Source organism: Sebastes fasciatus, chromosome 10 (genome assembly GCF_043250625.1).
Source record: "Sebastes fasciatus isolate fSebFas1 chromosome 10, fSebFas1.pri, whole genome shotgun sequence".
Classification (NCBI taxonomy): domain Eukaryota; kingdom Metazoa; phylum Chordata; class Actinopteri; order Perciformes; family Sebastidae; genus Sebastes; species Sebastes fasciatus.
In genome coordinates, this window is record NC_133804.1 from 15,808,220 (window position 1) to 15,821,301 (window position 13,082).

At 39.7% G+C, this 13,082-nt stretch overlaps 1 protein-coding gene and 1 long non-coding RNA gene across 6 annotated transcripts in view; one reads left to right on the forward strand and one right to left on the reverse strand.

Annotated features, from left to right (window-relative positions):
- Nucleotides 1-13,082, forward strand: part of LOC141775285 (uncharacterized) — a 101,974-nt gene that overhangs the window by 47,846 nt on the left and 41,046 nt on the right. The window lies entirely within an intron of this gene.
- On the reverse strand, nucleotides 4,492-9,425 carry zic3 (zic family member 3 heterotaxy 1 (odd-paired homolog, Drosophila)). The gene is made up of 3 exons (XM_074648488.1): nucleotides 7,945-9,425; nucleotides 6,709-6,872; nucleotides 4,492-6,173 (listed from the first exon to the last, which is right to left on the reverse strand). Exons 1-3 carry the CDS (start codon nucleotides 8,933-8,935, stop codon nucleotides 5,991-5,993), a joined length of 1,338 nt encoding a protein of 445 aa, XP_074504589.1. The 5' UTR covers nucleotides 8,936-9,425; the 3' UTR covers nucleotides 4,492-5,990.

The following is a 13,082-nucleotide window of genomic DNA, read 5'->3' on the forward strand; positions in this document are numbered from 1 at the left end:
CATGCATGGTGTGTTGTTGCTCATGCGTAAAGGCAGTCTCATATCCAAAAAGATTCAGATCAAGTGCCCTTGATGAAGAAGTCTGTGCAGAGCCTCCTCCAGCTTTAATAGTGCCAAAATAAAAGCCCCAAATGTAAAAGTGCAGCTTTAACTTGTACACACTTTGAATTCATTAAAGGTCCCATATTATAAAAAATTGCGATTTTCATGTTTTTTTATTATAAAGCAGGCTTAAATCCTATATAAATACTGTGAAAGTATCGAAACACTCAATCCACAGGGAAATACACACAGCCCGTATTCAGAAACTCTGCATTTGAAACAAGCTGTTAGGATTTCTGCCCATTCATGATGTCACGACCCTTGACACAGTTTTAAACGTAAAACATTCTAAATGTGTACCAGTTTATTTCCTGGTTGCAGTGTATGTGAATGTCATCAGCTGACAGGAAGTACACATGGACCCAAGCTGTTGACTAGCAATGTTAATGCAATTCTGTTGCAATTCCGTCAAAATGCGCTAAAACGGAGCGTTTCAGACAGAGGGTAAATACAGGTATATTCAGGTCGACAGTATGAGGAAAATAAAGTTTTTTTGAACATTAAAGCATGTAAACATGTTCTATTAGAAACACAAAATACAAGTATGAACTGGAAATAAGCATGACATGGGACCTTTAAGATAAAGTCTGTGCGTCTAATAATTAGCCTGCCAAATTATGAATGGGTGATGAATTAGCCACTGTTTATTATTAAGATCACAGCCTGCGTTGCGGTAAATAGTCATGTAACAAACTAATCTAAAAAATTATTCTGTATTGCTAATGTAAGCCCTCTATTATCATCAGTGTGACCCTTTTTTCATCATGATGTGCTCCATAAATTTACATCACAAAGATGTTTTTGTCACTCTATAAAGGTGACTGATTGTATTCCTTTAAATCAATAAATACATAAACTAATGCAGGTCAAACTTCCCCACCACCTGCCTGAATGGAAAGTTATAAAAAAACAACTTTACTATAAATTATCTTTTCTTTTTTCTCTCTCTGAAATCAGAACATCCATGGTGTGTTGTTGCTCATGCGTAAAGGCAGTCTCATATCCAAAAAGATTCAGATCAAGTGTCCTGCTAAAGTGCCCTTGAGCAGAAGTCTGTGCAGAGCCTCCTCCAGCTTTAATAGTGCCAAAATAAAAGCCCCAAATGCAAAAGTGTAGCTTTAACTTGTACACACTTTTGAATTCATTAAGATAAAGTCTGTGCGTCAGTCTCATATCCAAAAAAGATTCAGATCAAGAGTCCTGCTAAACTGCCCTTGATGCAGAGAGAAGTCTGTTTAGAGCCTCCTTTCACTGTACAGCTTTAAATAGTGCCAAAATAAAAGCCCCAAATGTAAAAGTGCAGCTTTAACTTGTACACACTTTTGAATTCATTAAGATAAAAGTCTGTGCGTCTTAATAATAATTAGCCTGCCAAATGGGTGATAAATTAGCCACTGGGTTTATTATAAAGATCACAGCCTGCGTTGCGTGACAAAAGGCGTTTGGGAACCTGCTTGTGTCTCTTTATCCTCTTAGAGCGCGCTCTGCCTTCTTAGCCAGCAAATACTCTGCGACTGAGAAGAAGAGGAGGAAGGAGGAAGGTAGAAGGGGGTTGACCAATCAATCCGATATCAAACTTCAGCGACATGTGCGAGCCCGGAGTACAACTCGGTCCTATTTTTATTTTCCTGCAGAATACAAACACCCCCAGCAGCCCCCTATAGGCATGGAGAGATTATGGGCTGCTGCCATCCTCTGGGTCCGCACACACCACAGCAGCTCCACTATAGCAACCCATAAAATAACTGGAGATGAATGAGCGCTAACGTTATTCTTGCTGCAGATACACAGCCGCCAGTCTTCACACAACTGCATCCACGTGACCGTCACTGCTTTCTAATCCATTGAGAATCCACCAGAAAAGAAGCCTTTCATGTTTTTCTCTCTCTCTCTCTCTCTCTCTCTCTCTCTCTCTCTCTCTCCCACTCTCTTCTGGATTGAATGGCTTGCTCTGGTTTCCTCATATAATCTGGAAACGATGACATGTATTGCGCGTCAGCATAAAGCAAATGCATGCATATAGAGAGGAAACAGAGGAAAAGCACAAAAAAAACAATGTTTTATTTGCAGGATCCATTAGAATGACGCTATAACGCCTGGTGTAAAAACAAATAAAACACACATATGATCCACGTTGAGATGTATTGCTCGTCAGCATAAAGCAAATGCATGCATATAGAGAGGAAAACACAGGATAAGCAGGAAACAATGGTTTATTTGCAGAATCCACCCAGTTTAGAATGAACGCCTGGTGTAAAAACACATATGACCTACGTTGAGATGTAGCAATGTTTGCGTTTTATTTATTATCATGATCATATTTGTCTTCTTCCCTTTATGATGATCACCTATACTGCTGGTCAGAGCGCATGCAGCCTCCTCTCGGGTTTTAGATGCATGCGTAAACGTGCAGCCTCCATGTGAGCCCGCCGTGTTTTTGGAGGAAGCCGGGTCTCGGTTATTTGACGTCACGGTGTCTGAGAGGGGGAACTTAAAATGTGCGACTAGACGAGGAGGAGGAGGAGGAGGAGGAGGGTGAGATGAGGAGAGGAGAGGAGAGGAGAAGAGAGGAAGGGGGGTGAAATAAATGAAATCAAACGGAATGCAAAGGTTGCGCTTGCGCAAAAAATCAGAAAGAGAACTTGAATCAATATTCCCAAATCTGAAGGATATTGTGGGTGTGTGTTGGTTTGAAGCACCTTGTGGGGGGTTGGTGTAAAAAAAATGCTCCTCTGCTTTTAGAGAAGTAAAGTCGTCTCTTTTTACAGCAGTCTTTCAAATCACACAGTGTATTTTTGGTTTCCTGCATTCATGCGGATATGTCTTTATAAAACCATTGGGTGAATAGATAGTGTGTAATATTTAGAGATGCAGAGCATGTGCATGAGCCGTTGTTGTTGATTCCAAACGGATTTTTTTCGCCGTTTAAATGCTTATTATGGCGCCCATTGATGTGCGGTAACTTCCTTTGGTTGTTTTTATGAAGCGGTTCCTTGTTAATCGGGTATAGTGGGAGACGACGAGTCATGCAGCGATACGTTTGGCAAACGGATCCCCACTCCACTTTCACGGTCACACTGTGTCCTCAGTTGCCCGTCTTCCATGCAGTCTGCACGTTAAAGGAGCATCATTTGTGAGCGCTCGTTTATTATAATAAAATAGAAAAAAAACAACTTTGCATGTGCAACTTTTGCAGCCATACACGGATGACCCACATCCCCCCCAACCTAAACCCCCTTTTCTCTGCCAAGAAGTGGCTCTCTAAGTTGCTCCCCCCAACCCAATATTCCCATTCACACACACACACACACGCACACACACACACGCACACACACACACACACACACACACACACACACACACACACACACACACACACACACACACACACACACACACACACACGCACACACACAGCCAAGATACTAAGATGGCGCCTTAATCAGTGTCAAGTTCAAGTGACTCCTACTAGTCTGATACAAACAGCATGGCAAACAGTGTTGGCCAAAAGATGCAGGGGAGCAGAACAACAGGGTGATAATAATAATAATAATAATAATAATAATAATAAACCAACGTCGCAGTCTGAAAGTCGCTTTTCATAATGTTTTTTTAATTTCAGTCAAAATTATCCGTTCACATTTCTTCATAAATAGTTGGTAAAACAAATCAACCAACATTACAGTATAGCCTAAAAAGTACAAGGAACCTTTTGCCTCTGGTATAGCTAGATAGGCTAAACGCATAGGCCTGCTGTTGTATAACAGGGTTTGCCTCAATGTGGCACAGTGACACAGTTCATCAGTAAAACAGTTTTGCTCTTCAGGAATAACTTGGTAGTGTGACCCATTTCTCCCAGAAAGTGTTACAACATCACATTCTAGCTGTGTTTATAATACATCAGGTATTTTTCGCTGACCTCTGGACATGGGGGCAGAAAGGTGGTGGGAATAAGAAAAAGTACTTCATTTAAATTAAGGTATAGAAAATAGCATATAAAACATATATTCCTTAAATTATTTAAATAAACTTATTTCATATATCACTGTCACGAGGTACCGTTTTTTTACATTTTATTTTAAAAGTAGTGCTGGTGGTCTGAAATTGTTCTCGTATGAGTACAATATACTTTGTGTATGCATAATATTTAATTCTTGAGAATAGGTTACAATGCAATGCTGTAACTCTTTTTGCCACTTGAACGTATTCTCCCACATAGATCTAGAATTCCTTCCACTAAAATTTTTTGTTAAACACAAAAAAATGTCATCTTGACAAAGTTATTTCACACAAAACAAGCAAATGTGTAATCAAACTGCTCTATGCAAACACCACAACAAATAACACGCTTAGTTTTCACAGAAGAATTACATTTAAAACAATGCAAGCTGACAGACAAAAAAACTTTTTTTATTTTTGAAGATACTGTTGTTGTGACAGTTCCATTGTTGCCGATGCACACATTTAAACATACTTGCACAAAGACACTGCTGGAACTATAAAGAGAGCCATACTGGCGCATAATATCTGGGTGCTTGACCCGAATTTGAAATACTCAAAAATGCTGTCACCTTGATTTGGAAAATCATGAACTTCACACACTCGTCTAAGACCTGTATAGGAGTGCAATAGGCTGATGGGTTTATTCTTTTTTTTTTTTTTTTTAATCCAGTACTGAGTTTATGCTACGAATTGACATCTATTTCTGATTCTATAAACGTAAAATACACAAAAAAGTTTAAATTTTAAACCAAAAATAAAGATATCAAACAGAACCGTTTTATAGCTTCTGCAGCTCAACTGAACTCAGTTCTACAAAGTCAATGATTTTACATGTCAATGGTCTCATAAAGAAAAATAAAAGTGACGGAAATATCTGCATTATATATAGACAAATCCATAATATTCATATAGATGATTTCTTCGATCCAAATAAGACACATATAGGCCTATTGGTTAAAAAGAAAAAAAAAAGAAAAAAACAGAAGGATACAATCGCGATGTTGGAGCTTTAGAGTTTATCATTTGTTCAATGTTAAGCTGGTTATGACCAAAACTGTACAGTTCTTGTTAGAAAACATTTCCATAAATATCATTTAAGTTTCAGAACTCATACCCATAATTAAATTACAAATTGATAAATATGGCATCATGGATATGTATTTACAACGGTATTAACAAAAGGCAACGTTATATTCAACGGTAACAATCGTAACCTAATACCACATTTCTCCACCTGAAAACGGACGTTGACAATAGATTCGACCCCATCAAACAAGGAAATACATTCACGAGTATAATATTTATTTAGGATTTTTTTTTCTGTGTTCAAGTTCATGACAAAGACTTTGGCACGTTTCTTAAGACTGTTTGAAAGTTCCAACAATCAATTTGTAGAGAGGCGACAATTAGCGCGTCACCGTCACCATATAAAACAGCGTGAAATAATCTTTCCTTTTTTATTCTTATTTTTTTAAATAAAAATTTTGAGAAAATACAATAAAATGAAAAATAAAACAATTTTTTTTTCTGTAAACTAAAAGATAAAAAAAACATTTATTAATACTGAGAAAGTATTACGTTTTTATTTATTCGTGATTTTTTTTTATTATTATTTGATTTCCTCTCAAAACTGCAGGAATAAAAGTCAAATTGTTTCGTGATCCTGAGAACGGACGTGGCCTGCTTGGTGCTGGCTTTTGCTCTCATCTCCTGTTGTTGTTGTTGTTCCAATCCCATTTGTGTGTATGTAGGAGTGTGTGTGTGTGTGGTGTGTGTGTGTGTGTGTGTGTGTGTGAAGAGAACAGGAATAGTGTTTAAGGTTTTTATCCTCTTTTATCCTCAACCTCGGGTCCACATTGAGAGAGAGGCTTTTTGCTCTTCTGACTTCAAACGTACCATTCATTAAAGTTTGGTGCCAGTCCTTCGCTGTGGCCAGACGTGTTTTGAACGGCTAACGGCGGTGTTTTTGTCGGGTCTTCGGTGTTTGCTGAGACCAACACTGGCGGTGTGGACGACTCGTATCCAGAGCTGGCTGCTGGAGACGATTCAGATCCTTGAGACTCGTGTACCTGCAAAAAAGAGAGAGAGAATGAGCTCCTGACGCATAAGATGCATTACGCACCAAACCAAGTGGCTCATAATAGAAGTGTGTTGAACTTAAATGCGGATTAACTCTGGATTTCATAGAGCTACTATAACAGTAAACACACAGCAAAGTTGAAACAGGCACAATGCAAAACATATCCATTAATGTGTAGCTGAAAATGTAGTTTAAAAAATATGAATGAGGAGAGAGCATTTACGCATTTCTTTTATTTCTAATAAAAGGCTTCAAGCTGTGAATCAAAGAGTGACAGACATGTGGGAAATATTCATTCACTGATATATTCCACTTCTTTAATTAAAGAGTTTAAGTGTACTATTATAGACTAAATCACATCTTAAATGTTGTTTTTTTTGCTGTGTGAAAGTGCTACAACATCTTTAAGAAATGCCTGAAGTTGTGATCCTGTGTGTGTCAGTGGAGGAGGAGGAGGAGTGGAGTGTGTGTGTGTATGTATGTGTGTGTTAATGTGTTTAAGGAGTAATGAAGACGTTAATTACCTTCATGTGTTTCCTGAGAGAGCTGGGGTGTGTGTATGACTTGTCGCACACTTTGCAGATGTATGGCTTGTCTGATGTGTGCACATGCATGTGCTTTTTCCTGTCGCTGCTGTTGGCGAAGCGTCTGTCACAGCCATCAAATTCACACTTAAACGGCTTCTCACCTGCAAGGATTAAACACACACACACACCATGGTAAATACACACCCGATGGCCCGTTCGCACAAACAAACTCCTCATTGTAACACCACATGTAAAAGCACGCAGATGTAAATTGTCTGCAGTCTGTTATATAACAGGAGTAACCTACATTTTCGGGGCTCCACTACTCCACTCTGCTCTCTGCTCTGTCAGGCTTTATTTATTCAAGAGGCCTGCTCCTTCATGCTACTACTGGCCTGCTCTGTGCAGTCTGCTCCTATATAGTAAACACTGAATCAACAGGGCATCTTCTAACCTGCACTATATATGTCGAGCTGAACAAGAAGCTGATTCCTTTATATCATTATATAATTGTATACGACGTCCAGAAAGCACAAGAGTCCTAACTCTGCCAAAATAGCCTCAAAGCACCTTAAACTTCAACACGTGCGTATAAAGTACCCTATATCTTTATATATCGTACACAACTTCTTAGCATATAAAAGCTGCATTACCTCTGTTTACATTACATCTATTTTTATATTTTATACTTCTAGTGTAACACTTCTGCTTATATTTATTTATTACATCTACTTTACCTGTTTTATTTGCTTTATAACTGTGTGTTTTTACCTGTTATATGTTGTATCTGCCTTGTTTAGTCTTGTCAAGTATTTGTTTTAAAAAGCACTGACCAGAAGAAGTGGCAAACTGTGAATCTCGTTGTATTTGATACAATGACAATAAAGTTTTCCATTCCATTCCATTCTGTTCTATTCTATTCTATTCTGTAGGATATTAAGACAGAGTTGCTCAAAATAACCCACATTTTTTTGCATTAATATTGAGCCAACACTAATTTATAACTGTATGTAGAAATAAATCAGAATAAACTGCACTAATAAACAATTTGGAAACATGATACATGTTGGCCCACTTGTAAACAACAAAAACATGCACTCTTTTTTTGGAGCATTCTGAAAACAAGACACGTGATTTTTCCTCATTCATAACATAGTTTCACTTCAACTTCATGTTATTTATTACCATCATGATGATATATATATATATAATATATATACTCGGTTTTCCTACCTGTATGTGTTCTTTTGTGGATTTTCAAATTTTCCGATCTTGCGAATATTTTCCCACATCCGGGGAACGGGCACGGGAAGGGTTTCTCGCCCGTGTGCACACGGATGTGGTTGACGAGTTTGTACTTGGCCTTAAAAGATTTCCCCTCTCTGGGGCAGTCCTCCCAGAAGCAGATGTGGTTGCTCTGCTCGGGCCCACCGACGTGCTCCATGGACACGTGCGTGACCATCTCGTGCATGGTGCTGAAAGTCCTGTCGCAGGTCTTTTTGGGTCTGTTCATCTGGTTCTCGTCTATCCACTTGCAGGATAACTCTTGTTTGATGGGTTGCCTCATGTATCTGAAGAAGGCCCCCGGACCGTGATGCGTGGGCACATTCATCCCGTGCATGTTCATGTTGATGGGGTGAGTGTAGTTGTGCAGCTGAGCACCGTAGGGGTCCGTGCGAGGGCTCGCGACCGGACGGTACGGATCTGGTCGTCCGAAAATGTCCCCGCGTAAGCCGAGATGCATTTGGCTGTGTCCGCTCGGTGAAGTGTGGCTCACCCCCTGGTCGTGAAGTCCTGGAAACAACAGATGTCCCGGGTTATCGGTGATCCCCGGTGGCCCGTGGAGGCTCCCCGCAGAAGATGCAAAGATCCCATGCTGTGCGCTCGGTGGTGCGGACTCTCCGACTCCGACACCCCGGTTCCGGAAGAGAAAGTCCCGCGTCGAGTTGAACGCTCCGCCGCCGTACGAGCCCACCTGCCCGCCGTGAGTGTGTCCCAATGCGGCCGCATATCCACTGGCTTGCGGGGTGAAAGCTGACGTCTGGCTGGAGGCGATGTCGTGCGCCACGGGGCTGATTTTGAACGCTGCGGAGTGGGGGGAATCGGTGAAGGGATTGAGCCCCAGACCCGGGTCTCTGTTCCCGATGTCGTGGTGTCGCGGTGCCCCGAAGCCCCCCACTCCTAACGATGCAAACTGCGGACCGCTATCAAGCAGCATAGTCATGAGAGTGAAGCAAAAACTTATAGGAGATGGGGAAGAAAACAGAAAATAAAATTAAAATCCAGTGTAGCTGCAGACGCTGCGACCGAGATTTAACCACGTTTTTGCACACAAAAAAAATAAAATAAAAAACAAACGAGCCAGTGGAAAAAAAAAATCCTATGCGTAAAAAGAGTTGGGAGAGAAAAAAAAAACTCCCGTTGACTGCGATCCGTGAGAAAGAGGATCAAACTTCCCCCCCTTTCCAGGCGGATGATGTCCTTGGACTGATAAAGTCAATCACTCACTCCCAGAACATAAATGAACTCGGGAGGCAGTGCTACGTCAGCCAATCAGCGCGCAGCTACTCCTCTGACACGTGACCGCGAAGGAGGGTGTTAATTGGCTAGATTTCTGGTGATTGGCACAGTTTGCTATTGAAGATGGCAGGTCGTCTCAATTGGTTTCATTTGATTGGCTCTTACAGGCGTTATTTTTGCAGGTATAACGGAGCACTCTAGCGTAGATCCTGGATATGTTATAATGTGTAGCATGTCTTATTGCAGCCACCACACTCCTCAAGAAACTCACAAGCAGTTTTTTATAAATACAAATAAACAGAAGAAGGTGCATGCTATACTGCAGTTTTTTTTAACAACCGTGAACCTCAAAGTTTGTGTTATTTACAGAAACAGTTAACGAAGTTATTTTGCAAAATAAAATGCATTTAGTTTGTCATATTGATATTATTCAAATGCATTAAAAAAACTTTAAGGCAAACTTAACTTTTGATCTATCCATCTATCCATCTATCTATCTATCTATCTATCTATCTATCTATCTATCTATCTATCTATCTATCTATCTAACTATCTAACTATCTATCTATCTATCTATCTATCTATCTAATATATATCTTTGACTTATCTGTTATTTCTTTCTTTCATGTGGCCAGTTTGGCTCTTATTAACTGAAAACTTGAATGTACTTGGCACAGTTCCAAACTGTGGCTTTCTTGAAGCCGCTTGAAAGGGGAGGGGGGTATTTTTTTTTGTTTTTTTTTGCAAAAGCTCTATAGGGGTGTAAGACGGAGGAATAAAAGACAGAAAGAAAGATGGCAGTAATTGTAATATCCTGAGATTTTTTTCGCTCAGCCAAAAAATGTCGTGCCATTGAGCAAGTTTCACAGAGCTGCCGCTGACTCGCTGCAGGACACATAAAATCTGATCAAGTTCAGAGACGCGCTGAGTGCTTCAAGCGGCGCTTTTTAACTCCAAGCCTTTCACATCCTTTCCCCCCTCAATCTGTCCCAGGAAGGAGCTCACATTCTTTATTTTAGAGGGATCTGGACCCCAAAAAAAAAAAATAGAAAAAAAAGAAAAAGAAAGAAAGAAAAAAAAATCTTCAAATCAGTCCTCTTCATTCTGCTTTCGCCCTCATCCTCCCGCATTCACTCCAGAACATTTCCTCGAGAAAGAGTTATAGATTTGAAAAGGTGAGTTTTCTTACTTATCCGTCGTCTTCTTTCTGTGTTGGGGGGCCATGACGCAGGCCTGTGTGGAAGAAGAACATCTACACTTTATTATTATATTTAGGTTGCATGGGATTTAGTTTTCATGCATAGACTGCTCGCTGCTTATAGGCCTGTTACTCATATGGTAATTTAATTGTTGCAAGGACCTGCATACCTCTGTTTTGTTTTTTTGTGGCCGTCGTGCACATTAGTACAACACTTGCGCTTTTTGTACATAACCTCGACAACTTATCTTGGAGCAAAACGACGAATGAGATTCACTTCATCTCCTTTTCCTGCGTAAAGCTGCTCTCTCTCTCCTCTTCTCTCTCCCTCCCTCTCCCTCTCTCTCTCTCTCTCTTTCTCTCTCCCACCACTCACAGTTTACTCCTCCCTTCACTCTCACACACACTCGTCTTCTCACACAGCATGCGCGTGCACGAGCACACACTCACACACACACACACACACACACACACACACATAATCCTGCACGCACACAGTTTTGCAGTTTTTGCAGTAGAGATTTATGTGCGACCTTTGTAAACTTTCACAAGTGACAAGCAGCCTGTTAAGTTTTTCTCTGTATCCCCCCCCACCTCCATATTTTATTGGCTTGTTGAAACGTGAAGGCCCCGTACGCCACTTAAGGTTACGTTGCCGTGTATTTGCAGCTCATATTATCACAGTATAACGTGGTTTATAGATGAGTCACAAATGTTTGTGTGCGACAGAGACAGCAGCCTCGGCACTGAGGAGCTGTCATCAACTACATAGGCCTATAATGTAAAGCAACTGTTGCTCGAGAATTACATTTAAAACTACTGATATCTATTATTTAATTAATTCTACAAATGTGGCACTGTGAGCTTGAAACGAATTTTCTATTTATCTATCTTTCACGAGCATCTAAACAAATCTAGATTGCAAAGAATATTAGGTCATATTTGTTTTTATTTTAATTTCCTATAAGAAAATATATAAAAAATCGACCTCTTCCTGCCTGAAAGGAGCAGCTCACTGGCGCTCCTTTCCTACTATATTTTTACTGAACAATAGAAAATGGGGAAAGTTTAAAAGAAGGGGAAAGACAGCTTCATAGGCCTTTTTTTTTTTATAGAGCTGCACTTTTGTTAACCGTTTGTCTCACTCACACCAGACATTTTTCCCCCAGAATATTTTACACCGCTCCTCCGACATGCCCTTCACATTTCCACCTCTGTTTTTTTAAATATCTATTTTTATTTAATTCTAGTAAATTTTAAACAGCTAAATGTTCTACTTTTGCAACCACGTGATTTAATATATTTATAATAACCTTTAAAGATGTCCATTTTAATTGCATAAAATGATTTATTGAATATTTTTCTATTATAGGCCTGCGTGGTGCAAATGTCCCACACCGTCTAAAAATCGTTAATGATCATTTAAACGTGCGTAACGCAACGTGCTTCATTCTAGCACGTATAATTCTGCAGGACTATGTGTAATTTGGTGATTTAGTTATCTCTGCTGGGATTACCTCATTGGGCGTTGGGATAGCCCCATTGGTTATAACATAATCTTCTTCATACTGAGCATGCGCGTTACCTTAAAATATCACAATATTGTAGTGTGCATACCTCTGTGACAGTAGGCCCATGCTGTTGGAAAAGAGCAGAACATAACCATCAGCCCTAAATGGTAAACAACTCACATTTATACATTTATTCTAACTAGATGTGTGATTTGATAAATGACTTAAAGATGCATGATCATTATTTTTTTATACAAAGAAATGTGCCTATAGCAGCCCAATCGTCTGGATTTTTTTTTCTTATACAGCAATGTAGAGTATTTTTTTTGTAGTCCATGTTGTCTGGCCTGTCGCCTGCTTGGCTGCAGGCTGCTTGTGCTATAGAAGAGTTTGTGGACTTGAAGTTAACTCAATAGTGACCAGACAAAAGTGAAATCTTCATCTCCCGAGAACAATGGCAAAACCATAGCCCTGTAGTACTTCCATTTACCAAATACCACTTTGTATGAATGTGTTTCCATTTAAAACAGGCAGAAAATTGTCAATGCATCCCTACGGCACAGCTAAATGAACAATATCGTCATTCACTGTTTATTGTGGTGCAGTTTTTTGCTGTGGTTTACCTCTCAGACTATGTTTGATTTAATACTACATCCTCCATGACAATTCTTCCCAGCTCTCTGACATTCTGCAGAGCCCCCAACAGTATAAAGACTCAGCTTCTGGTCTGCATTCATGCTGTAATCCAGTAGATTTCATACATTCTCAGAAGAAAAATAGATTTCGCTCACATTTGTTTCAGCAAGAATACTGTTTATGCATGCAACATTTGCGTCCACTTATTTTTCTGAATGCTTTTCACAAAACAAGTATTTGCGTAATGCTTTGTGTTTTTCCAGCATAATAAAATGCTATTTTAGATTTCTGTGCAAGTGTAGCAGCTGATAATGACGAGGAATTTTCCACCATAGATGCTAGAGCTTTACATGACGAATGACAATTTAATTGTCTCGTAATTTGGAATTTCACAATGCAATGCATCGCTATCGGGCATATTTTTGTACTGTGTCTGCTTTTTGTTCGTCATCGGAGACACAGAAATGTTTTGTCATTCCGCATTTGCTTCGTATTGTTCGTACAGT

Excerpts from the sequence above, each read along its gene's own strand:
- zic3 (XM_074648488.1), bottom strand. The coding sequence starts at position 8,935 with ATGACTATGCTGCTTGATAGCGGTCCGCAGTTTGCATCGTTAGGAGTG. Across the intron at positions 6,873-7,944 it reads CCACAAAAGAACACATACAG|GTGAGAAGCCGTTTAAGTGT; the intron begins GTAGGAAAACCG and ends TAATCCTTGCAG. Across the intron at positions 6,174-6,708 it reads CTCTCAGGAAACACATGAAG|GTACACGAGTCTCAAGGATC; the intron begins GTAATTAACGTC and ends TCTTTTTTGCAG.